The sequence below is a fragment of the Lolium rigidum genome, chromosome 2 (assembly GCF_022539505.1).
Source record: "Lolium rigidum isolate FL_2022 chromosome 2, APGP_CSIRO_Lrig_0.1, whole genome shotgun sequence".
Taxonomy (NCBI): Eukaryota; Viridiplantae; Streptophyta; class Magnoliopsida; order Poales; family Poaceae; genus Lolium; species Lolium rigidum.
The window spans coordinates 135450958-135475893 of NC_061509.1; the positions used below are offsets into that span (position 1 = coordinate 135450958).

The 24936-nt window shown below is 44.0% G+C and overlaps 1 protein-coding gene and 3 non-coding genes across 5 annotated transcripts; 3 read left to right on the forward strand and 1 right to left on the reverse strand.

Annotated features, from left to right (window-relative positions):
* The first annotated feature begins 3807 nt into the window (after positions 1-3807).
* TRNAF-GAA lies at positions 3808-3880 on the forward strand. The gene has a single exon. It is a non-coding gene; the product is annotated as a tRNA-Phe (tRNA).
* A 69-nt stretch (positions 3881-3949) lies between these two features.
* TRNAF-GAA lies at positions 3950-4022 on the forward strand. The gene has a single exon. It is a non-coding gene; the product is annotated as a tRNA-Phe (tRNA).
* A 71-nt stretch (positions 4023-4093) lies between these two features.
* Positions 4094-4166, forward strand: TRNAF-GAA. Its single transcript has one exon. It is a non-coding gene; the product is annotated as a tRNA-Phe (tRNA).
* A 311-nt stretch (positions 4167-4477) lies between these two features.
* LOC124692386 (mitogen-activated protein kinase kinase kinase 3-like) lies at positions 4478-9844 on the reverse strand. 2 transcript variants are annotated; one of them, XM_047225742.1, is made up of 11 exons: positions 9709-9844; positions 8342-8842; positions 7805-7892; positions 7598-7660; positions 6853-7013; positions 6692-6767; positions 6074-6133; positions 5872-5979; positions 5477-5719; positions 4997-5115; positions 4478-4908 (listed from the first exon to the last, which is right to left on the reverse strand). In XM_047225742.1, exons 2-11 carry the CDS (start codon positions 8803-8805, stop codon positions 4689-4691), a joined length of 1602 nt encoding a protein of 533 aa, XP_047081698.1. In that variant the 5' UTR covers positions 8806-8842; positions 9709-9844; the 3' UTR covers positions 4478-4688. The 2 variants fall into 2 exon arrangements, with proteins under 2 accessions (XP_047081698.1, XP_047081699.1); XM_047225743.1 differs by lacking the exon at positions 9709-9844 and adding an exon at positions 9082-9127.
* Between the last annotated feature and the right edge of the window lie 15092 nt (positions 9845-24936).

A 24936-nucleotide genomic window follows, 5' to 3' on the forward strand; every position in this document is an offset into this window, starting at 1 on the left:
CAAAGTTCATGTCAAAATTTGAATTCAACTCCTAGTGTTGACTTGAGTCAATTCAACATTAGATGCCAAAGTAATTCTCACTTTGTAACTTCAATTCAAAAGTTTGAAATTTCCCCACATTTATCAAATGCATGCTATGAAGTTGCACACATCTCAACAATACTCCTCCTAGTCCTATATATCTAGGATGTTACAAGACCAAACTAGTTTGTCTCTTCCTACACCTACATGACAAGTCAAAATTAAATCTTGCATTTGGTGCCTATGCATTTGCTGATCCTCAGTCGACCATCTACGGAAAGAAAGAGACCATCTTATGTAAATGGAATAAGCTATAAACATCTTTTCGTCATTCCAAATGTCATGCAAACTGGGAAATCAACTTTTCAAAGGTTGTGATGAGCACCAAGTATCATCCCAAAAGCTGGTTTACTTCCCCTCTCCAATTTTCATTTTTTGTTGTCTAAACAATTTTTTTTACCTTCAAAAGACCATACCAGCAAGCAGAATTAAATTTCTTATGATCAATAAAGCTAAATGTTTTCCATGCAAATATTTTCCTATACCAAAGACCATCGCTGGTTTCAACCTTCCACCACCATTTGCAAAGTAAGCTAATGTTCATTTTTCCATGTATTTTATCCCTAAACCCCGTATCTTTTTTGTTTATAGTTAAGTTTCCACTTTACCATATGATACTTTCTAATTAAACTTCCCCCTTTCCAAAAGAATCTCCTTTAAAACTTAGCTAATGTTTCTATAAAGGTTTTCTGAAGCATGAACATTGACATATAATAAATTGATCTACTGTTCAAGGAAGAGTCAACTAAAGCTCTCCTCCTAGCCAAGGACATTGACCCTCCCTGCCAACCATCCAGGTGTTTCGAATCTCACTCTTCAATAAATTTCAGATCCTTAATTTTAGTCTACTTTCACTCACTCGAGCTCCCAAATACCTCATTGTCCAACAACCAAGTTGGCAATTAAAAATGCCAGACTCCACAATCATTTTACGTGCCATCAAGCTTCTTGAAACACGAGGATTTCATAGGAACTCATGAGAACATCTCATGTCCTTGCATTATTGAACTTTTTCAGATGAATTGTGTTGAAAATTTTGACATTATTGTTTTATCCACTCCAAGGGAGTAAACTAAAGCTCTCCTTGAGAGCAAAAAAGTGCATCTTATAGACCCCTAATGGATGTTGACTGATCAGTTACAGGGAAATTACTGGGCTAACAAATTTAAGTGTTTCCAATTTTGGTCCCTACGTTAGTTAAATAAAAGTCAATGGTGACCACTATAAAGGAGAAAATATGGCATCCCTCGGTACTAGATTTGATATTTTATTATTACTCATAGGTACATTCTACTATCAAGAGGGGACTTGACTAGATCGAGGCTAAAATGCTAGCAAATATCTCAAAGTTACTATATCTACAAAATTAGTGTACGGATCTCACTATATCCCCAAGAACCCAATTAAAATCTCACTATATCTACAGAATCATAAAGTACGGATCTACCAAAAATTTGTATGTTTCACCTATTTTGTTACTCCAGGTGGAATATGAAGCAGAAGAAAATAGTTAGTAACCAACTGTCACCGATTACAGAATACATGTTCTTGTTTTACCAGAGCTTAGTGGTGTACGTGTCAAGTTGTCGAGCTGTAGAACGGTGGTAGAATGACGCCGATCACTGTATAGCGAAAACCAACACAGTATTTTCCCAGTGCTTGGTTGGCATACTTAAGTGGAATCTTTGTGTGATTGGACCAGCTCCAAGAAATGCTTAGAGCATCTCCAGCCGCGTCCCCCAAAGCGTCCCTTAAAGGGATTTGGGGACGCCGTGCGAAAAAACGTCCTAATCGCGTGCCCTAAAGACGCGTCGGTCAAAAAAACGTTCCAGTCGCGTGCCTCAAAGACCACTTCGGTCCGGATGTGCCCCAAATATTGTCCGGTGTCCCTAGTCCATCCCCTGTGTATAGAGGCTCTACCAGAAACGTCGGACAAGACTTTTACACTAGCTTTTTTGTTTGGAGCTCGCGTTTGGGGGACGTGGTTGGGAAAGAGACCTCCTCCTAACGCAAATTTGGTCCGGACGTCCTCAAACGACCAATCCAACGTTTTTACCGAAACGTTGTTTGGAGGATACAACTGGAGATGTCTTAGACACAAACGCCGGTCCGTTTGGCACGATACGTGGCCGATATCAGGTAGGGACCAAAGCCTGATAGAGGGGCGCATGTGACATGCCTGCCTACGACTATAAACTCAATTCATGATGTACCATGCATGTCTCCATATGGACCATATCCTGCAAGGTTTCATGATTTGCTTCACATGGCCATATGAATGTTGAGCTAGTTCTCGGCGTATTTGATTCAATTTTATTCATTCAGGATATAATTCTCGTGAAATGCGTTGATATGTAAGTGTATTTTCCATATATTTTTAAGCAGATTGCATTTTAGCTGACTAGCTGATGTGCAACTCTACTTCCTCCTTTCTGATTTAGCCTACATTCTAGAAAAAATGAGATAAACAAGTATTGCATTTATTAGTACTACTTAGATATGCGAACAATCAATCCAAACTACATTGAAAATAAGAAAAACCAATAAAGAGAGCAAAACAATTTCGTTTTCAGTATTGTTGTTGACTAAAACCTAAAATGTAGAGTATTTTATAACAAATTTTGAGCCTACAATGTAGACTATTTCAGAACGGAGGGAGTATTTGGTATCAGAAGCAAAAGTTTTTGACTCTTGAGTTCCACAGCCGCATGATAATGCAGCTAATCTGCAAACCACGTGTAGACTTGAGAGAGCAACGCGTGTGGCCACGTCTCAAAAGTATATGTGTATTGCTCACATTTCGCAGTTTCCTCTGATTTTTTAGCGAGCCGGTTGGTGGATGCAAACTCTTCATCATGTTCTGATTTGTACACCCGTCATGCCCGTGCATTTTTTTTCTAAAATATTTGGGAATAAAATATACTTGACAAGTATGTGTTTCACACAAAGTATGCACGAATCCACAGAAAGTGATTCACCACCAGAAAGATTTTGCCAAAAATCCTACCATTTCTAGACCATCTGAAAGTGTACCCTATGTCTAATTCTCAATAGGACATAGAAATAGACAAAGTGGTAATAAATATATATAACAACGGGGCAATGTATAATTTGTTTTCAAGTTCTTGATTGTTTATGTTCCCAAAGTTTCTCCAGATAAATAATCGACAAAGTGGTAATTAATATAGCTTTGCCTAAAGTTAAACTTTATTAAATTTTATCAACTTCATAGGTTTTTTCCCTCCGTTCATGACATCGTTTTATGGATGGAGGGATTAGAAGCATTTGTGATGCTGAATTATTATTACTAGATTCATTTTGACATGTAGTTCCATAATATACTAATTTGTAGCATATATGTTGCTATTTTTATGTAAAAGGTGGTCAAAAAAAATTAAAAAATAAATTAAAAAATCTAAACATATACTAATTCAAGGACGGGTGATTATGCAATTTTCTCTTGTTGGCGGTGACAGGAAGCAATAAAATGAATCAGGTGAACAAAGACCCTTGTATTAAACAGGTGGAATAGATTGATTAAGAATTTTCGTAGCCGTAGAACATGTAATCTAATGTTATATCGTTCAAAACATCAATAAGCGGGGATAGCTCAGTTGGGAGAGCGTCAGACTGAAGATCTGAAACACCCTCACCGCAAAGGTACTCATTTTTTGTTTTCTTTTTACATGCGAATGTATGCTTTGAACTAGCGAAATTGTCAAAACAGCGGGGATAGCTCAGTTGGGAGAGCGTCAGACTGAAGATCTGAAGGTCGGGTGTTCGATCCACCCTCACCGCAAAGGTACTCATTTTTTGTTTTCTTTTTACATGCGAATGTATGCTTTGAACTAGCGAAATTGTCAAAACAGCGGGGATAGCTCAGTTGGGAGAGCGTCAGACTGAAGATCTGAAGGTCGGGTGTTCGATCCACCCTCACCGCAAAAAGACCCTCATTTTTTGTTTTCTTTTTCCTTGAGAATGTATTCTTTGAACTAGCGAAATTGACAAAACAGCGGGGATAGCTCAGTTGGGAGAGCGTCAGACTGAAGATCTGAAGGTCGGGTGTTCGATCCACCCTCACCGCAATTCACACTGTTTTCCCTTTTTTTTCCTTTTTACATGTTCTGTTTTTTTAACGACCTTTTACATTTTCATTTGGGATGATGCAAAAACCTCGGCAGCAAAAGAAGCTAACAGCCTGCCTGCCATGGGGCTCAAACGCATCATTTAGTTTGGTTACCCAAATGCAGTGTTGTTGGGGCTTTTGTTGGTAAACAGGAATATGCGGTACTATATATCTTCTCGTAGCAATATGCCGACACAGAAAAATGAACTGGCTGGTTTTTGCAGGCATGCCGTCTCTACAACCTTCAAAATCCTCGGTACATCAAAATCACATCATTGAAGGTTATCTGTGCTTCTAAATTATATTGCTATACAATGACTGTTTACAAATTCTGCAGAGTCCAATGTCAATAGTCTACAAGCGCATCAGATATCAGATCAGAATAGTCATAGTTACAACAGATTTTGTCGACCAAAACATCTCTGTTCCCTACCCTTGGTCTCAAATGTCTAAATACTGTCCTAGAACCTACAGATCAGACTCAGTATCTCCTCGGTGAGCCATATGGGCTCGGTGGTCTCAACTGGCCGATGTCGAGCCAAGGATCTGGAACCGCCGTGCTTAGTCTCATCTGGTTCTGCGTGTAATCCACTGGGTGTGGCGGGGAAGGCAGGCAACTCCAGTTTGATTGCTTGAACTGCCGCAACGGGCTTGAGCACGGGGACACAGGCAGAGACATGTTTGCTCTCGCAGCAATAGGACTGGTATATGAAGATGATGGTTGTCAGTCGAGATGCTTGGATACCAGCATAGATTGAAAAGAGCAGTCACTAATGTAGGTTACTGTACCTGGAGGCATTGCGAGGCGAAGGATAAGCTGTGGCAAATCCAGCGAAATCTCTCGCACGCAGTCCACCAATATCCCGTAGAGGGGTAATGCCTCTCTTTGTTAAAAATTCTCTATTTGACTGAACCAAATTCGAGGAAGGGCAAACATAATTAGCACATATGACCAACCATCTTAGAGAATGATGTAGAGTGAGTAATGGCAGAATCTAGAAAAGAGGTGCTCAATGTTCTTTCAAAACCAAAAGGCACAATTATCTAAAGAATATTGACAGTTTGATTCGTAACCAACTAACCAATTGCTGCACTGTTACTAACAAACGTGTGCCACAAGATTTCATTTCCATACTAGAATTAAAAAAGCAAGCTTCTATTTATTTTACTGGTGCTTGGAAAGGGCAGAACACAATATCTGGAAATGTTAAGAATCTTTGGAAAACGAACATTAAAATGGGAAGAAAGCTTGTAGAAAGAAGAGCTCGCCTTTTTATGCCTTGCCTCCACAGGGGTAGATAGTCCATTACTCAACGGGGTTGCTCTGCATTTTTCTGCTCTTATTGCTTGATGGTCATGAACAAAAGGGTGACCCAGTAACTGTGTTGCAGAGGGGCGCTGTGCTGGATCACGCATTAAACACAAACTCAGGAAATCGTTCCCTTCTTTCGAAATACTTAGTGGAATTTGTGGTGCATCTTTACTATTTGCAATCTTAAATAACGCAGGCACCTGCAAAACCAAGGATCAGAGAAGATGATTGTTGCTCCACTATCAGAACAAAAAGGCGTAGAATGCCAGTTATTTCAACTACAAAGAGCGAAATGGCAGATCCAAGCAAACAGAAAAATGTCATCAAAATATAAGATTAACTGAAAGCATACATCTTCATACGGATGCCAAGGATGTCTACCAGTTGCCATTTCAATAATTGTACAACCAAGGCTCCAGATATCAACCGCAAGACTGTACCCTTTGTTATTCATTACAACCTGCAGATTTTGCAGTAAATTTGGAGAAAATTTTGTTAGAAGTTTAAATCATACGCAAATTTTCTTCAAATGGCATAACTGCAAAATAACATACCTCCGGAGCCATCCAGTATGGGCTTCCTCTGAAAGAGCGTATTTCAGCAAAAGAAGTTATCTGTTTCAAGTTTCATCATAAGCAAGAAAGTGAGATGGAGAAGGAAACACAACTATTGAAGTTTTTTTTTGTCAATTGCAGGAAATGATATCAATAAACATCACAACATGTTTTTTCTTTGGAATACATTGCCAGCCCCAAAATTGAGAATTTTTCTGGAGTTTATGGAAAATCATGACAGCAGAAAGCACGAAACATTCTTTGACTACTCTCAACCTTGTGACACAAGTGTTTATGTTCAAACATACTTTGTTTTAATCATATATATTTTCCAGCCCCTATATTAAGGAGATTATCTGAAGTGTGTGGAACATAATGAAAAAGAAAGCACAAAACATACTTTGACTGTTTCCCTATTATCAACCTTATGATGCAAGTGTTTATGTCCAAACCCCAGTATATGTGAGAGATTCAAACTTAATCCCCTGAGTTGCTTGGTTGACTGGCCAAGGAGACAAGATTACTACTTGAGTGGATGTGCGAATGAGTTTTTTAATGACCCTTCTGCACATATGCACAAAACAAAACCTCTTGTAAAAAATAAGAGAAACCGCATACATGTTTAGCCACACCAAAGTCAGCAAGTTTGACATCACCAGTAGGGCCGACAAGTATATTTGCTCCTTTTATGTCTCTGCCAAGCACATTATGAAATTAGCTTTTTATTCAATTCTGACCAAGAAACAATAAACGGAGTAGGATAGTTTACACTACAGTACCTGTGCACAGTATTCCTTCCATGCAAATAGGCAAGTCCAGAAAGGATCTGCCGAGTATAGTTACGGATCACAGGTTCCCTAAACGGACCATAATCTCTTAGTAATTTATGAATTGAACCGCCAGAAACATATTCAAGATAGATGGAGAGAGCTTCATCAGTCTGTCCAGAATAATACATAACTAGGTCAGTGATAATCAGTATTTCAAGATGTATTTTTATATACAAAATGGTAATTACTTAATATAATACAGAGGTAGTGAAACAATTGAAAATACAAGAGAAACTGAGGTGAAGCTTTCATCTCTACTATACCATTAGTATAACAGTTTACCTATCACATCCAAATTAAGCAAAGGTAGTATTCTGAGAGAGAAAGTTTCTCACAGCATCTGGACATACTGCCAGCCATTATCTTCCACTGAACTATGAGAGTAACATTGTACTCCCTCCGTTCACAAAAGGATGTCTCAACTTTGACAAAATATGCATGTATCTAGACATATTTTAGTGTTTAGATACATGCATATTTTGACAAAGTTGGGACATACTTTCGTGGACCGAGGGAGTACTAATTACCAAAAGATAATGCAGAACACAGAATAAAATATGCTTGAAAGGGCCCATAACAAGAACATGTAGGGTGAAAACACATAAATTTTGAGCCTACGCAGCACTCAAATGGCAGTGTCAGTTATCACATGAATCTCTTTCTTTTTTGCAAGGAGTTATCACATGAATCTCACCAGTTTACTCCCATAGTATTGCACAATGTTTTGGTGTGAGAGTTGACTAAGCAAATCTACTTCCTGGCAATACAAAAAATAGATAACAAGTTAGTAAATAAATCGACAATATACATGGTGAACAAGATCTCACAAAGATGGAGGGCTGCATGCTACAGGTATAAAAATACAGTTGTTTCGGATAGTGATTGGGGTGGAGAAATTGACCTGATTCAACTGTCTAAGGCGTTCTTTCGAATTTGAATCATCCAAAATAACTTGAACCTCCTTGATTGCACAAAACTGCCCACTTTCCCTGCATAATACACAGTTAAGATCAATCAGAAGATCCGAACAACAGAGGCGTCAAGAATGAAGTAATTTTACAGATAGTTCTAAGGCTTTCTTGCATCTGATGCTAAAATGTGAAACATACACCGTCTTTTGTTTTGGACAACTAGAACCATATATATCTAATAGTTATGATTTCCATTTACTAGCTTACCGAGTTGAATAAGTGTGTCCACATCAGTATCAAACATTCATGCATGCATGTCAGAATTATACTGCTTCGTTTTAAAAGGATTGCCAAAAGAGTGAGAACGGTCAAGTGGAGCTGCATACACTTAATGGCATGCTGTATTTTAGTGCTACGGAGTTATAGTCTACACAAGTACTACATATAAACACAGTATGGGAGTGTGTTGTATATGAATATTCAAACTTTAGGAGACAAGAATCTGAATCGTACTTTCACTTCCATACCTGTTGAATCCAAGGTATACCTGGCCAAATGTGCCGCTACCTAACAGCTTCCCCTTCTTCCACTGTGATTGGGATTGGGTAGAAGCAATGCTAGATGAAGGCAGGGGCAGGCTAGAAGCTGGCACCGGAGGAAGAGGTAAGGGTTGAGGTGAAATCCTGAGATCCTCCATCCTTCTCAGTGGCAACCTTGGGCTGAAACCAAAATCTCTTTGACCTGCATCACTGGCAGAAAAGGCATGTCCTCGTGGCCCAGGGGAAAGGCTTCCTGTTCTTGCACCGAATGCATCATCAGGCATTCTGCCAAGCGAGCGGCTGGCTTCACCCATTGAAGGCTCAAAGCTTTGCCGATGAACTTCCCCCACATTGTTGATAGGTACCTCAAAGAACTTGTGGTGCTCCTGAAGAGCACTGCATGAGGCGAAGTGCTTGCCTTCCACCATGCCCTTAAGCCCGTCAGGCGGCATAGTCTTCCCTCTAGAGTACACAACTGGATCTGTATATCTGCAGAGTGCACCAACCAACAGTAAATATCAGAGCTTTGTCAGAAAAAAAACAGTAAATGTCAGAGAATATACAAGGACTGAATAAAATGAAGCTGACAGAGAACAACATAGGCCAAATTTGGCAAGAGCACAGCACGGTATTAAACATCCTCCACAGTTGCAGAGTGTAGAAGGAAGGGGAAAAAAACAGTATTGTCGTGTTCAGATTTACCAAGAGGTAATAAGTAAGGAACTAACCTCCTGCTTAGTCTGAGTCCTACACCATTTAATTTGCATTGTGATCCGTGCTAGTTATGAGTTGCAACATACTGTAAGTTACAGTGAGATTTGATGACACCATCGGACTGAGCATGAAGTTAATTCTCAGTCGACTGACAAATAGTCACACCCGAAAAAATAAAGTGAATCAAGTTCAAGTGCATAATTTTATTGCAGCGATTAAACAATGCTGCCCTTATGATTGGCGCGTCGACACCGTTTCCTATTGTACGGTACTATAGAGTAGACAATCAGTATGTAGAGAGTATAAAGAAATGAAAGATGGTTGAAGGACTCATCACGCGGTTTGGGACTTTAGACCCCAAGTCCACGGCGACTAGTAAACAAAGATAAAAGGTCGTGAGCAGACAAAGCGGAACAAGCACGGAAGAGGTCAACGGCCTTGTCACTGCCTGGAGTTGGAACTCAACTTAAAACCCCTAGTACTGGTAGATCGTAGGCAGTTCAGCAGCACAATCAGTACCGACTGAATTGGCCGGAGTAATCATATCGAATTTGAGTAACAGTCACGGTTGGAAACGTGGCAATTACGCTAACAATCAGAACAAAAATCAGTAAAAGACCATCACGCAGTCAAACTATTACCTGTAAGTTCGTTGATCCTCCTCCTCGTCCTCATCAAACGATTCCGACGAGCTGGCGCTGGACACGGACGCCGCCGCGGACGCGCAGCCCCCGCACGCGGCAGCCAGGGAGGACGCGAGGGGAAGCGGCGCCGACTTGTACCGCGGCCGCGGGAGCGGATGCCCCTGCCCCTCCGCCGTAATCCCCGTCCCTCCCCTTCCTCCGCCGCATCGCGAGGCGGCGCCGCCCTGCGGCCGCGCCGCCGCCGGCGAGTCGAGGCCGTGCGGCTTGGCCGCGCCCCGCGGGGTGGACGGCAAGGGGGAGGCGCAGGCGGACGCGTAGGCGGAGGAGGTGCCGGCGTCGACGGAGTTGCGCGGCGGCGAGGAGGCCGCGGAGGCGGGCGCGGCGCTGTGCTTGTGCTTGGACTTGGACCTGGACTTTCGCCCGGGCCACCACAGGGGCATCGCCGCCGAGCCGCTAGGGTTTATTCCCGTTCCGCCGGAGCTCCGGAGGCGGTGGCGCGCGAAAGCGGGAGGGATCGAGGGAGCAGGCCGCCGGGTCAGCTCTTGGTTTGGTCCAGGAAGAGGAGAATGTCAAGAGCAGTAGTGAGTGCGTCACAGCATAGCTGCCGCCGCGACGACGAGTGTCAAGTGTCGTCGTGCTCTGCTCTGCTCTGCGCGTGGGGTTAATGCCACTGTCCAGGTTTGTGGGCCCGCCTGGACAGTGAGCGGCGGCTCGACGTGCCGCCCGTGGTGTGGGCTGGCCGGCTGTCGTTCGTTCCCAGCCGTACGGAAGGCGGCATGGTGATCGGAGATCGGGCCTCTGGGGTCATTGGTAAGGTGGGCCCACCATTTCCGGAATGAGAATGTCGCACGAAATTTGTGCCTGCTGGGCCCACCGTGGCGAGGCGGCGAAACTGGTGATGACGTGGCGCCGTGGCTTCTACCTACTGTGCCAAATGGGTGGTTATCAGCGATCTGGCACGCTGGTCTTTTGAATCCAGAGTTGACACTTGTAGCTTCCTGCTGCCTTGCAAATGCTAGCGACATGCCGTGAATTTTCGTGCAAGCATCAAGATGCAAGAGCATAAACGGTAGTACTACCTCCATCTCAAAGTTTAAGACTTATATTTTCTTGAAAAATCAAATCAAGTAAAGTTTGATCAAATTTTTAGAACAATCTATCAAAAATATAATATTTTCTAGATACCATACGAAAATATATTTTATAATCTATTTTAATGATATTAATTTTGTGTTTTGCATGTTGATAATTTCTGGTAAAAGTTTAGTCAAACTTGACATAGTTTGACCTTTTAAAAACAATATAAGCCTTAACCTTTGGGATGATGGAGATGGAACCAAAATTGCTAGTTTAGGGTGGTCTCAAACTCTCAATGCCGTGCTCTTCATCTAAGATCATTTACAACAACATTGTGATCCTATAACACTCCCTCCTTCCTATGAAAACATGTAGGGACTTTGTTTAAATTTGGTGAAGTTAAAATATATATCTATCATGAGGCAGAGGTAGTAGAAAAAATTGAAAATGGTACAGCAAGAGGGGAGGGGGAGTTTAGAAATGCAAACAGAAAAAACTACTTTGCCAACATTTCTGAAACTGGATTGCTATATTTTCCCAACATGCATATGACCACACAACATATATACACGCCAACAACATGCACACAACACACATGCACATACACTCAACACACGCACACACAACCATCCCACATATTTACACACATGTGTGCCACAAGGACACGCACCCATCACACACGTGCACAACAAACAATGCACACATAGAGGCCCACATGTCAATGGGACAAAAGAATGAAGGGGACCACTAACACTGGATTGCTAAATGTTTTAAGTATTTCGCTTTGGTTGGCAAATATGACAAGTTGGCTACAAGTTATACGAGAGTTGCTAAAATTTAAAATGGGGGACCATATATAGCAAAGCTGATGAGGCTGTATTTTTTCACAACTGATAAAATGGTTGTTGGGGGTATTTATACGAAGGCTGCTGAAAATGAGCTATGTTGGGTGACAAGGTATCAACTTGTTAATGCCTACGTATTGTAGACTAGGGTTTCGTTGGATGTAGAGGGCAAGTAGATCTTGAAGGTTTCAGCCGAAAAGTTCTCGACGGTTAAGAAACTAGGGTTATGTTGACAATAGATTCGATCCTCTCTTCGTCCCTCGACTCCTCCTTATATAGGAGGCGGAGCCGAGGAATTCGTAATACACAAGTTACAGAGTCCGGGAGGGTTTCCAACCCGTCCCGCAAGATTGCAAGTTATACTTCCTAATACAACTCTAGCTTTCCTTAATAACATCTTGGGCTTCTGAATCTTCTTATTCTTCGAGTCATGGGCCTTCAGTAAACCCCGGGTACCATCTTCGGCAGGCCCATTGGGGATGCCTATGTCAGTAGCCCCCGAGATTTTGCTTGAATCGAAGAGTCAGGGAAAATCTCCAACTTTAATCATTCAATAAATCTGCCTAATTTATTACATATCTTTGGATATGCAATTATATATTGTACAGGGATGATGGTAGTTGGGGCTAGTTCATCTGACGGATCAGGTACTAGTTAACTGCTCTAGTGGCAATCCGCAAAAACCTACTTCAAGATCACGTCCCTGGACATGATCTCGGGATACTGGTGTAAACTTAGACAGGTGCCGCTTAAGGTCTTACCATTATGTCGAGTCCCAGTCATATTTTATCGGGTACCTAACGCGTCCGTTAGGATTTTTCTTCGTATCTGTTGATACGGAAAAAGTAGCAAACGACGTCAGAGACGGCGCCACGCCACTCAGAACGGATCTGGGGTCTTACCTTCGAAAAGTTTTGCGGCATTCAGAGATTATTCGCTACTTTGGCGCTCTGAGAATATATTTGTCGAGTGCTTTTTCGGCTGTTGTAATAGCACATTTTATTGAGTCAACGGATGACTTATTTTGCCTTCCCAATGGGAGTATATGTAGAGTTATTTATATAACTCGAAATATGCTCACTTCTTCTTTTTTCTTCTTCCTATTTCTTTCTTTCTCTCTCTTTTTTATAATTTCATCGGGCACGCGAACAGCGTTCCCGATGGGAGTAGCCCCCGAGGCTACAGCCAAGGACTAGTGCTTGGTTGTAGGCTCAACACTTTAATGCCTCATGTCTTTATATTTTCATTCTTTCTCGAACTTTTCATATCTATCGGGTGCGCGACCAGCGCTCCCGATGGGAGTAGCCCCCGAGGCTATGAACAAATGCTTGCATTTGGTCATAGGCTCTCGACATTTCTATTTTGTCATACTCGGATTTTTCTTTTTTCCAAAGTAGCCCCGAGCATTTGGGCAAAAACTTGTATTTGATCAAAGGCTCTCGAAATAACCAATAATCTTCTGCTGTCGCCATTCTTATGAAGCTTCATAGCCGAGATTTTCTCTTGTCAAGGTGACATCATTGCTGACGATAGCCACGATCACTATATCGGGAAAACCGAGAACTGCTCTCTCTCTGTCTCGTGGGCCCAAATTTCTTATCAAGTTGACACATCGTGCAAGTGGGGGACACACGTCCTCCACTTTTTCTGGCGCACGCACTGTAGCGCCTGTTCCTTCCCTTCTCAGTGAAATTGCGTTTTTACCCCTTGTCCACGTGTACACCATCTATCTCACAATTTCTCCATCCAACAGTGCGCCGATTCACCGCACCTCTATTTAAGGTCATCGTCTTCCTCCTTCCACACTTTCGCTCGCGCCGCTCCTCTGCTCTCCTCTGCCAAAATCCTCCATTGCGCCCCACAGTTCTTGAGCTCAACCACGCTCGCACTTTGCTTCTACGCCATTGTTGATGCCACCGCGCAGACTCACCAGGCACAGCACTCCCGAATCGAAGATGGCGACCGAGGATCTGGGGAACACTGAGTGGGAGAGATCCAAAATCTCCCCCCAAGACATCAACTTGCTGAAGAAACTTGGGATTAGCAAGAAGCAAGACGCGCTGCGCTTCCCCAGTGAAGAAAGCTATCCAACCCCTCCTATGGAGTATCGGGTCAGTTTCGTTGACCACCTCATCCGTGGCCTCTCTGCCCCCATTCACAATTTTCTTCGGGGGTTGCTTTTTGTGTACGGATTGCAACTTCACCATCTTACTCCCAACTCCATCCTCCACATCTCGATTTTTATCACCCTTTGCGAATCCTTCCTTGGAGTCCAGCCTAACCGGTCTTTATGGAAGCGCATTTTCTCTCGTCGCCGCAATGGCTCGCCAATATTTCCTATAACATTGGCGGCGTTGTTATCTGCGTTCGCCCTGACGTCGAGTACTTTGACGTCAAATTCGCTGACTCGGTTCAAGGGTGGCGCAAAAAATGGTTGTACATCCATGAGGAGAATCATGGCTCTGTTGAAGACAACATCCCTCCTTTTGATGGTGCCGAAAAGATCTGTCGCCGTCGTTCCTAGGATGCAGAAGCTAGCAACGAAGAAAAAGCGGCAACAGAGGCACTGATGACACGCATCCACCAGCTTCAAAATACCCGAGGACAAGAATTGTCGGGTATCCAAATTACGGCGTACTTCCTTAGGATTAGGGTGCAGCCTCTGCAAGCTCGCAAAAATCCCCTTTGGATGTATGCGGGCGGTGAAGATGTGGATCGCCTGTCGACAGATTTATCGGTCAAGGACTTAGAAAAACTTGTCCGAAAGATCTCGTCGCTTAGCAATAAGGACACCGTTCCCTCATCTTGCCGTGTGACGCCATATAGCGCCGCCAACGCGCTCCCGCAGGTAATATATTTTTATCATCTTTTGATTCACGCACTCTTTTTCTCTTTCACCTTTAGTACTGTTATTTCTTCGACTGCTGTTACTGATATAAATCCATGCCGATACTTTTTCTATCTTGTCCAGAACCATAAAACTGCGTCTCCTCTTCCTCCCCTTCCCGACGATGGGGAAGTCGAAGAACGGGCTATTGTCACCGACGACAACCAGGGTACTTCTCGCCCTGAGAGTGAAATCGCGGGTTCTCAAAAATCCGCGGCATCCTCTGAAAAAGAGATTGAAACCGAGGCTACCGCATCGACACACTCTCCTCCCCCAGCTGCTTCTCCGAAGAACAAGAGAAAAAGGGGCGAGGTTGTCGACTCCGGCACCTCCAAAGCCGGTGCTTCGCGTGCCGAAGAATTTGTTCCTGATGCTGGAAGGAAGACTTTCGATCCTTATGAAGATGCTCTTGTCAGCTCGTAAGTTCTTGCTGCTCTATGTTGTTTGTTCTCGATACTTTGTCTATATTGTTTCTTATCTTGTCGCTTTATTTTGCTGTAGTGGAGACGAGGATGAAAATACACCTATTGACGCGACTGCTCGAACGAGCACGTCTCGTACTTTAGTTGTCTCTGAAGCTCAACCTGATGGGGATGAAACTTCGCCTCCTCAACAAGACACAGAGCATCCAACTCCAGCTGCGAGCCCCCGAGCCTCGTCACCAAAGAGAGCTAGGGTAGAACCAACCAAGGAACCTCTCCTGCTGGCCGGTAGTTCCACGACTCCTTCATTGGATGATGTAAGTTTTTCACTCTTCTTTTTCCGAGCATTTCAGTATTTTCAACTCCCCTTTGTTTCTTGCTTAGGTGTTGTCGAACTTTCTCTTCCTATGTTGACTTTTGTTTTTTCTTTTGGTCTTCTCATCAGCCTTTGATGAAGGAGTTTATTCGCCTCAGTACCCAATTCGTCGGGTACCGTGACCATGCTAAGAAGCTTGAAGGTACCTTTTTATCTGCTTCCTTTGCTAAACATACACCACTTTTTTGTCATAACTTTTACTGTCGTTGATTATGCAGAAAATCTTGCGGAATCCAACAAACGTGCTGACGCTCTTGCTATCAAGTTAGAGCAAAGCGAAAAATCTCGCCAGAAAGCTGAAGCAGATGCTGCCGCCGTCGAAGATCTTCGAAAAAGACTTCACGACGCGGAAACTTCTTTGAGAGAAAATATAGCTCAGTAATCTGCTCGTGAGACATAAATTGTTGCTCGCTTGGAGTCGCAGAGTCGACGTTTTGTTAGTAAGTAATCATATCTCTTCTATTTCTTCGAATCATCAAATTCCTCTTGCCTTGCCTTTCTCTGACAAGTTTTTTTTTGTGTGACTCACTTAGGGAAAACGCAGCAGGATTATGATCTGGAGAATCCTGAAGGTGATCGCCTTCTCGACGCTCTCTCCCTCCTTGAGATCCATGGAGATGAGGCGCGTGAAGGTCTTGCCGATGCCAGAGCAGGTCTGTCGCAGCTGTTTCCTTACTTCTTCCCGAAGAAGGAAGAACCCACGCCTTTTGCTGCTCTCGCCAAATGCTTCAATTCTCAAGAAGATCTTGGGCTCAAGCTTCGCCAAGAAGGTTTGAAAGTTGGCGTCGAAGGCACCATTGCCTTGGTCGCTGACAGCCAACAAGATGTCGACTGGGCAAGAGTTGGCGACACAACGGAGATGGAAACCAAGAGGTGGCAGTCGTTGATTAGGGCTGCTAAGCCAAATTCAAAGAAAATCCTCGCCTGCCTTGGATGCAAGCCAACTCCCGCTCCTAGTTCGTCGAAGCCGGAGGTCAAGTAGACCATCTTGTCTTCTTTTTTTTACTTGTCTCTTGTGATGCTGTCACCATAGTAGTTTTGGCGACAACTGCCTCAGTAGTTCATTAGGGACCCTCCTTTTGTAATAGCCATGTATATACTTTGAAAATCAATGGAGATCTATCTTTGCTTGATGATTGATGTCGAAACTGTTATTTTCAGTTGATATTTGACAACTATGCTTCAACTCCTCGTCCTTCCGATGCTTTTCCTGCTTCATCCTGTTTGAAGAAAACACCTTCTGCTGACGAACTTATTGGAGATTCCTCGAGTAAGGGTTCGGCACAAGACTTGGAAGAACTTCGCCAACAATTTCAGTCTACAAAAAAGCAAGTACTTATAACAATGGAACAGTCTCGAAAATCGTTGGAGAGAGAAAAAATTGCGCTTCAGCAGGCTCAGGATGCTATAGCTGAGAAAGAAACCGCGGTTACTGAGGCTGCCGAAGCTTTTTCGCGATAAAATTATATGCTTCAACTGATGAATGACTCTAGCTTGGATATGACAGGTACACTTCATTGACTTGACCGTGCCTGGTTTTTATCTTGCTATTCTTCCTTCCTTACTGATGTTTCCACTGAAACAGTTTCATTTTTAGATACCGCTGCCGAGGATCAACGCGTTGAAGCCCGATCCAATGTACTTCTCAGACTTGCCGAAGAACACGGTTCCAACTTTTGGGTTACGCCTGAACGTACCCGCCAAATCGTCAGGTTTCAAGATCATGCGGGTCAGGTCCGTGATTTCCTCGACTTCTGTACAAGGACATTGTCCTTAGTTTACGGCACCATGTTCCCGCGCAATAAGATGCCAGAAACCCTTCCTGAATTGATGGATAAATTTCGGGATGCACCTCGGATCCATGGGTTTGTGCGGGCCCAACTATCTGCCGGCGCCAGATTTGCTATGATGATGATACAAATCTGCTTTCCAAAGTTAGACATGAGTAGAATTGTCTCCAAGTGCCTGGCCAAGATGGCGAAAAGGAAGAGGAACGTTGGCAAAATTGATGACATTGTGACCCCTGTAGCAGAAGATATGATGGATGAACTTCTTCGGATGGACGCTGAGTTCTTCGTGAAGGGCAGCTATGCTGAACATAGTACTCGTACTGCAAATAATGAACGGATGACCATAGATGATATACTAGGCAGTAATTGAGAGTCTCTTTTAACTTCTCGAGTTTTCTTCGGGATTGTATCTTGTAAACATAATCTATATTGTAAAGCCAGTAAATATTTTTATTTTTCCTCATCAAGCCCCTAAGCGTTTTGGTGGCGATTTTTCTCTATTGTATATGCGAGGTTGAACCAAGGCAAGATAAATTATATTGAGTGTACTATATTTGCGGGTGTTAGCCCCCGAGCTTTTTGTTGATCACTATTTTGTATCGTCTTTTTTATTTGGCGAGGTGCTCTGCAAGTTATGTTCGTCGGCAATGTATATATATTGTAACTTCTGGGCGCGAGCCCCCGAGCATGTCGAAGAAAAAGATGTATTCTTCCACTATCTTTATTATATTGCAGCACCGCGAGTCCGTCTCATTAAAAACCTTTTCCAGCCCCACTCGGTGCCCTGAAAAAGGAAAAGAGTGCGTCTGAAAACTCGCGGGCGTTTCAGTACATTGTATTTTTACAAGGAGGACTATATTTCGACTCTAGGCGTAAAAACGCCTGAGTTGTGCCACGTTCCAAGGATTTGGCTCGGCAGCTCCTGACTTCTTGTCCTTTATCCTGTATGCTCCTCCTTCAGTTAATTCTGTGACGATGTAAGGGCCCAGCCACGACAACTCGAGTTTTTCATGGCTATTTTGATTGAGTCGCAGAACTAAGTCTCCAACCTGAAAAGATCTTGGTCGCAAACGTCGACTGTGGTAGTTTTTCAGATCTTGCTGGTACTTAGCGACCCGTGATAACACTTCGTCTCGAGCTTCGTCGAGTGCGTCGACATCGTCTTCCAATGCTCTTCTGGAAGCTTCTTCGTTGTATTCCGTGAATCTCGGAGAGTCATGCTCTATTTCTATCGGCAGTACTGCCTCTGCTCCATGGACCAGAAAAAACGGAGTCTCCTGTGTCGCTGTATTTGGTGTTGTTCGGATACTCCATAACACACTCGGCAACTCCTCTGGCCAAGTATGTCGAGCTTTTTCCAATGGTCCTAACAAACGCTTCTTGATACCATTGCAGATGATACCATTGGCATTCTCGACTTGACCGTTGGTCTGCGGGTGCGCAACTGACGCAAAGTGTAATTTGATGCCCACCTCTGCACAGTATGCCTTGAATTCCTTGGATGTGAAATTACTGCCATTGTCCGTGACGATGCTATGAGGTACTCCAAACCGAAAGACAATGCTTTTCACAAACTTGATTGCCGACGCTCCATCTGGTGAATTTATCGGCTTTGCTTCTATCCACTTGGTGAATTTGTCGACAGCGACGAGCATATACTCGTATCCTCCTGGCGAGGCCTTGTGTAGTTTTCCCACCATATCGAGACCCCATTGAGCAAAGGGCCAAGACAGCAGTATTGGCATCAGCTCTGCTGCCGGAGAGTGAGGTTTGGCGGCAAATCTCTGGCACACGTCGCAAGTTCGTACTATTTCCTTTGCGTCCTCGATTGTTGTCAACCAGTAAAATCCTGCTCTAAAAACCTTGGCCGCGATAGCTCGACTGACATGGGCATACCCTTCGGATACCCATTATTAGTATACCTGGCTCGGCCCAATATGGAGAAGACCAAATATGGAGAAGGCCCAAACAAGGCAACCCGAAGAAGTAGTCGACTAGGACTCTTGTAAAACCCTAGGCTGGTTGCATATATAAAGCTAGCCAGGGCACCCGAAATAGAGAGGAGAACAGATAGACAGAATATAGACAACATAGCTCCGCCTACGGCGGCACCCTGTAAACACATCTATGATCATATACTGGATTGCTAGCAGCACGTAGGGATCCTCCACCGAGGGGACCCGAAGCTGGGTACGTCGTGTGCCTAATCTCGTCCCCGGAATCTCCATCGTCGCTCTCTCCCGAAACCCAAGTCTACAATACGTAGGCATTGCCGAGGTGATCCCTCGTCAATTGGCGCCATCTGTGGGAAACCGCGACGCTGGATTTCGTTATCCGGGCGGGATCCTTCATCATCGACAACCCTCCAAATTTCGAATTCGTCATCAACATCTACTTCGATCGTGATCAACGTGAAGAAAAATTTGGTTCGGTCGGCGACAATGCAAAGGATCAGCGTCGATTTCCTTGGCTGTTCGGCGCGCAGGGCCGGCGCATTGTGTGATCGGGCAAAGACGCGAGCACAAATTCATCGGCAAAGATGCCACGAGAAGACACGGAATACAAGGCTGAGCGGGTTATGACTAGGCTACAATGCGCCGCAATTCCTGCACCCACAGGTTCAAGATCCGATCGATTTATACTAACAAGGAAAGCTAAGTACTACTCCGTATTAACTACTCTTACGTCTACAATAGCGTCACTATATCTCCGATCCGTTTATTAGTACTTGTTCAGCTAACCATGCAGAGATCAATTACTTTTTGATCGTTTCCTACGAGAGTCACGATTTCCATTGGTTTCCATCAGTCTTACCATAGCCGAACTCCTCACGATGGAAGAACCAAATAAGCTGTCGACTGAGTGGGCTACATCAGGCGCCGTGTAACTACGTCTGTTAAAACTATTGCTAATCGCACAACGTCACGTGGAGTAATTCAGCTAAGTTTAATTTTATACGTTTATTTTATTTTATTAAAAAGAGCATTAGATATGCATGTTTTTATGGGCTAATCATCTTTGCACAAGATATACTTGATTGCTTTTATTTTGCACCGGTGAATTATCGGGCCACTTAGCAATACACTTGGTCCTCATCATGGCGTACATCGGCTTCGGAAGAACCGACATGTCCATCGACCACGAAGACTACCACATCGACACCATCCGCCAGAGACTAAACACCCTCGGGGGCTCGCCCGTCGTAGACTCGCCGAGTCACTACGTTTGCCTTATCAATTGCGTCCATCGCACGACATGTTTCCTCGACAACTTCACCGCACCCGATTAAAAGCTAAGTTTTCCTCTTCCTCCAAGATTCAGTTATTTATTTACTTTCGCCATACCAGAATACTCGGGGGCTATGCCATTGCAATATTACAGCAAATACACCCGACACTAGGGGCTGCGACATTACATTGTTGCCGCAAATACACTAATGGATTTATTTTCTTCGGCTCTGGATATATCTCTCTCGGCTCAGTGGATTTATTTGGTTCGTCTTAGTGAAATTATCTTCTTCGGCTCAGTGGATTCATCTTCTTCGGCTTATTGAATTTTGTCTTCGTCGGATTCATCTTATAAGATTATAATTGGTTTTCTCTAATACAATAATACCCGACGCAGTTCCGGGTCAGTGGATTTATGAATATTACTGGTTTTATTTTCTTCGGGTCAATGGATTCATCCTATATGGTCATCTTGGATTCATCTTCTATGGTTATTATTGGAACTATTTTCTTCGGGTCAATGGATTCATCTTATATGGTCATCTTGGATTCATCTTCTACGGTTATGACTGGATTTACTTTCTTCGGGTCAATGGATTCATCCTTTATGATATCAGCGGATTCATCTTCAATATATGCTTCATGGTTTATGGCGTAATCTTCAACGTGGATTCATCTCAAGTACTTCATCTCGGACTTCATCTTCAGTATTTCATCCTTAATGGCCTTCTTTCGGCGACACGGATAATACTCGGGGGCTCGACAACGACTTCTCCCCGAGTAACAACTGTGACACGGCGTCTAAGCAACAATCATGACATCACCCCAGCAGTGCTTGGGGGCTCGGCTATCTCTTCATCAACAATTTGGTGGTATCCACTTTCGCTATTTGGTGGTTTCTACTTTGGCTAGATTTCTTATCTACACTCGAAGACTTCATCATGCATAGACTTCGTCGTGTCCAAAAAGCTAAGTGTTCTTTTATTTTGCACAAAGTTGATTATCGTTTACTTTCGTCGTACCCGACAGTTGGGGGCTGCGCGGCATATATTCACTTTACATATCATCGAATCTGAGCATCTGACACCGCATGCGAAAAAGAGAGTCAAGGAAAAGATAGAATTTTTTTTGTTTGTTTGTGCAGGAGAAAGCGAAATTCAAAGTATATAAGAGAGAACCCGACGAAATTGTCCACAGGGAGAACTCGACGAAATTGTCGTCAAGAAAGAACAGGACCCGAAGAATTATCTTCAAGGAGGTCCCGAAGAATTATCCTCTAGGAGGTGCCGAAGAATTATTTTCAAGGAGGTCCCGAAGAATTATCCTCAAGGAGGTCCCGAAGAATTGTCCTCAAGGAGGACCCGAAGAAATTTTCCGAGGGAGGAACTCGACGAAATTATCATCAAGGAGAAACCAAAAAAAAATAGAGGAGGAGAAAAAAAAACAAAAGAGGATGGACAAATCTTCGGGTCCATTGACTCGTCATTTGTTCTGAGCAAGAGCATCGGCGATGTGCTCGACGACAATATAGAAGAACCAATATATTCGGCTGTCTCATCAAGCCCGAGAGAAAAATATAGAAGAACCCACAAAATGGGTCATTGCATCAGCCGAACAAGGCACTCGACAATATATTCTCAGAACGCCAAAGTTGCGATCAATTTCTGAATGCCGCAAAATTTGCGAAGGTAAGACCCCAGATCCGTTCTGCTGGGCGTGGCATCGCCGAAGACTGCGCTCTGCTACTTTTATCCGTATCAACAGATACGAAGAAAAATCCTAACGGACGCGTTAGGTACCCGATAAATATGGCCGGGACTCGACGGAATGGTAAGACCTTAAGCGGCACTCGTCGAAGTTTACACCGAGTATCCCGAGATCATGTCCGGGGACGTGATCTTGAAGTAGGTTCTTGCGGATTGCCACTAGAGCAGTTAACTAGTACCTGATCCGTCAGATGAACTAGCCCCAATTACCATTATCCCTGTACAATATAGATATGGATGTCAAATAAAAATAGCAACGGCCTGGAGTCGATAAAAAGAGGGATGCGCCCAGAAATATAGTCAAGTTCCTTATCGAGTAGTACAACTTGAGCCTATGTCTAGGTGCAAGCACCTGCCCATAGGCTCGGGGGCTACTCTTATCGAGAGTATTGTTCACCCTCCCGATAAGATACAAGAAAGAGGAAAAAGTATGGTGTCGATTAAAAGCAAGTTGAGCCTACACCCAAGTGCAAACACTTGGATGTAGCCTCGGGGGCTACTCCCATCGGGAGCGCTGGTCGCGCACCCGATAGAAAGATAATTTCGACAGCATCTACGGCAATTAAAGTTTGTAGACTCAACTCGATTCTACGACTCGAGTGGAGCCTACTCCCATCGGGAGCACATGGATTTCATCAAGTCTTCCAGAAATATAGTTAAGTTCTTTATCGAGTAGTACAACTTGAGTCTATGCCTAAGTGCAAGCACTTGCCCATAGACTCGGGGGCTACTCCCATCGGGAGCGCTGCCGCGCACCCGATAGAAAATTAACTTCGAGAATCGTCGACATCATCTACGCTACACATGATCTAGGCATGGACCTCGCCTTATATTTTCTTCGACTTCGGAGATGGTTATGCTTGGAGTTTTTACGCAAGTCTTCGACTTCCCTATAAACTCGGGGGCTACTGACATGGGCATACCCTTCGGATACCCATTATTAGTATACACGGCTCGGCCCAATATGGAGAAGACCAAATATGGAGAAGGCCCAAACAAGGCAACCCGAAGAAGTAGTCGACTAGGACTCTTGTAAAACCCTAGGCTGGTTGCATATATAAAGCTAGCCAGGGCACCCGAAATAGAGAGGAGAACAGATAGACAGAATATAGACAACATAGCTCCGCCTACGGCGACACCCTGTAAACACATCTATGATCATATACTGGATTGCTAGCAGCACGTAGGGATCCTCCACCGAGGGGACCCGAAGCTGGGTACGTCGTGTGCCTAATCTCGTCCCCGGAATCTCCATCGTCGCTCTCTCCCGAAACCCAAGTCTACAATACGTAGGCATTGCCGAGGTGATCCCTCGTCATCGACTACTTGCATGATGACCACATATTCCTTCGTGTACGTCCTTCAGAATTATCCTTCCTTCTTCGGGTGTGACGCATCTTTGTAACACACCCGAAATGCTTCGCTTGTACAACTCCCCTTTGACCACGGTGAAAGCTTTGGAACGTCTAATAACTCGCCTTGCTTCAACTGGATCGTCGGGTATTGTTTTCCTTAGAATGTATGATATGTACGCCTGCATCCATGGAATTTGCACAATCATTACTAAATCATGTTCCTCTTCTTCTTCGGGTGCTTCTTCCGTGGCCCCCGAGGGTTTCTCATCCTTCTCCTTCTTCTTTGGTTTCTTTGGCTTTGTAGATCTCTCTGTTATCTCCTCCCAAAACACGCCTGGTGGAATTGCGAGACACTGCGACCCAATGTTTGCAAGAACATCGGCTTCGTCATTACTTAGCCTGCTGATGTGATTTACCTCGCATCCATCAAACAGTTTCTCCAGCTCATTGTACATTTCCTTGTATGCTATCATACTTTCGTTGACTGCATCGCACTGATTCATGACCTGCTGAGCCACCAATTGTGAGTCGCCAAAGATTTTTAGTCGGGTTGCACCACAAGCTTTCGCTATCTTCATCCCATGTATGAGAGCTTCGTACTCTGCCTCATTGTTAGACGCGTTTGGAAACGCCATCCGTAAGACATACTTGAATTTGTCGCCTTCAGGTGATATCAGTATCACGCCTGCTCCAGCTCCGTCTAATCTCTTGGACCCGTCGAAGTTCATAGTCCAGGTTCTCGATAGATCTGGGGGTCCCGTATTTTGCAGCTCCATCCACTCTGCGATGAAGTCTGGTAGAATTTGCGCTTTATTGCTTTTCTTTTTTCATACGTGATGTCCCGAGGGGAAAGCTCTATTCCCCAAAGGGAGACACGGCCCGTAGCTTCTGGATTGTTTAATATATTGGATAAAGGTGCCTCATTGACCACTATTATCGGATGCGCCGAAAAATAGTGTCGCAACTTTCTTGTTGTTGTAAACACCCCATATGCTAGCTTCTGGTACTGCGGGTACCGCTGTTTTGAAGGCGATAATACTTCACTGATGAAATATACTGGCCTCTGTACTCCATGAAGTTTTCCTTCTTCCTCCCTTTCAACTACAAGAGCTGTGCTGACCACCTGAGGTGTGGCTGCCATGTATAGCAAGAGGGGTTCCTTTTCTTTAGACGCCACCAAGATTGGTGGTGTCGAGATTGTGCGCTTGAGATCCTCGAACGCTTTATCCGCCTCTTCGTTCCACTGAAACTTCTCTCCTTGCTTAATCAAAGCGTAGAACGGCAATGCCTTCTCTCCTAGCATGGCAACGAATCTGCTTAATGTTGCGACTCGCCCAGACAACTGTTGTATTTCTTTCAACTTTGTCGGCTTCCGCATCGTTACGATGGCTTGGATTTTCTCGGGATTAGCCTCGATCCCTCCTGCTGATACTAGGAACACAAGAAGTTCTCCTGCAGGGACGCCGAAAGAACACTTCGT

What these genes read in the sequence shown, in the direction of transcription:
- LOC124692386 (XM_047225742.1), bottom strand. Translation starts at nt 8,805, where the DNA reads ATGCCGCCTGACGGGCTTAAGGGCATGGTGGAAGGCAAGCACTTCGCC. An exon ending in GGAAGGAATACTGTGCACAG is followed by an intron (nt 6,768 to 6,852) that starts GTACTGTAGTGT and finishes TGTGCTTGGCAG; the next exon opens with AGACATAAAAGGAGCAAATA. An exon ending in TCGCCTCGCAATGCCTCCAG is followed by an intron (nt 4,909 to 4,996) that starts GTACAGTAACCT and finishes TTCATATACCAG; the next exon opens with TCCTATTGCTGCGAGAGCAA.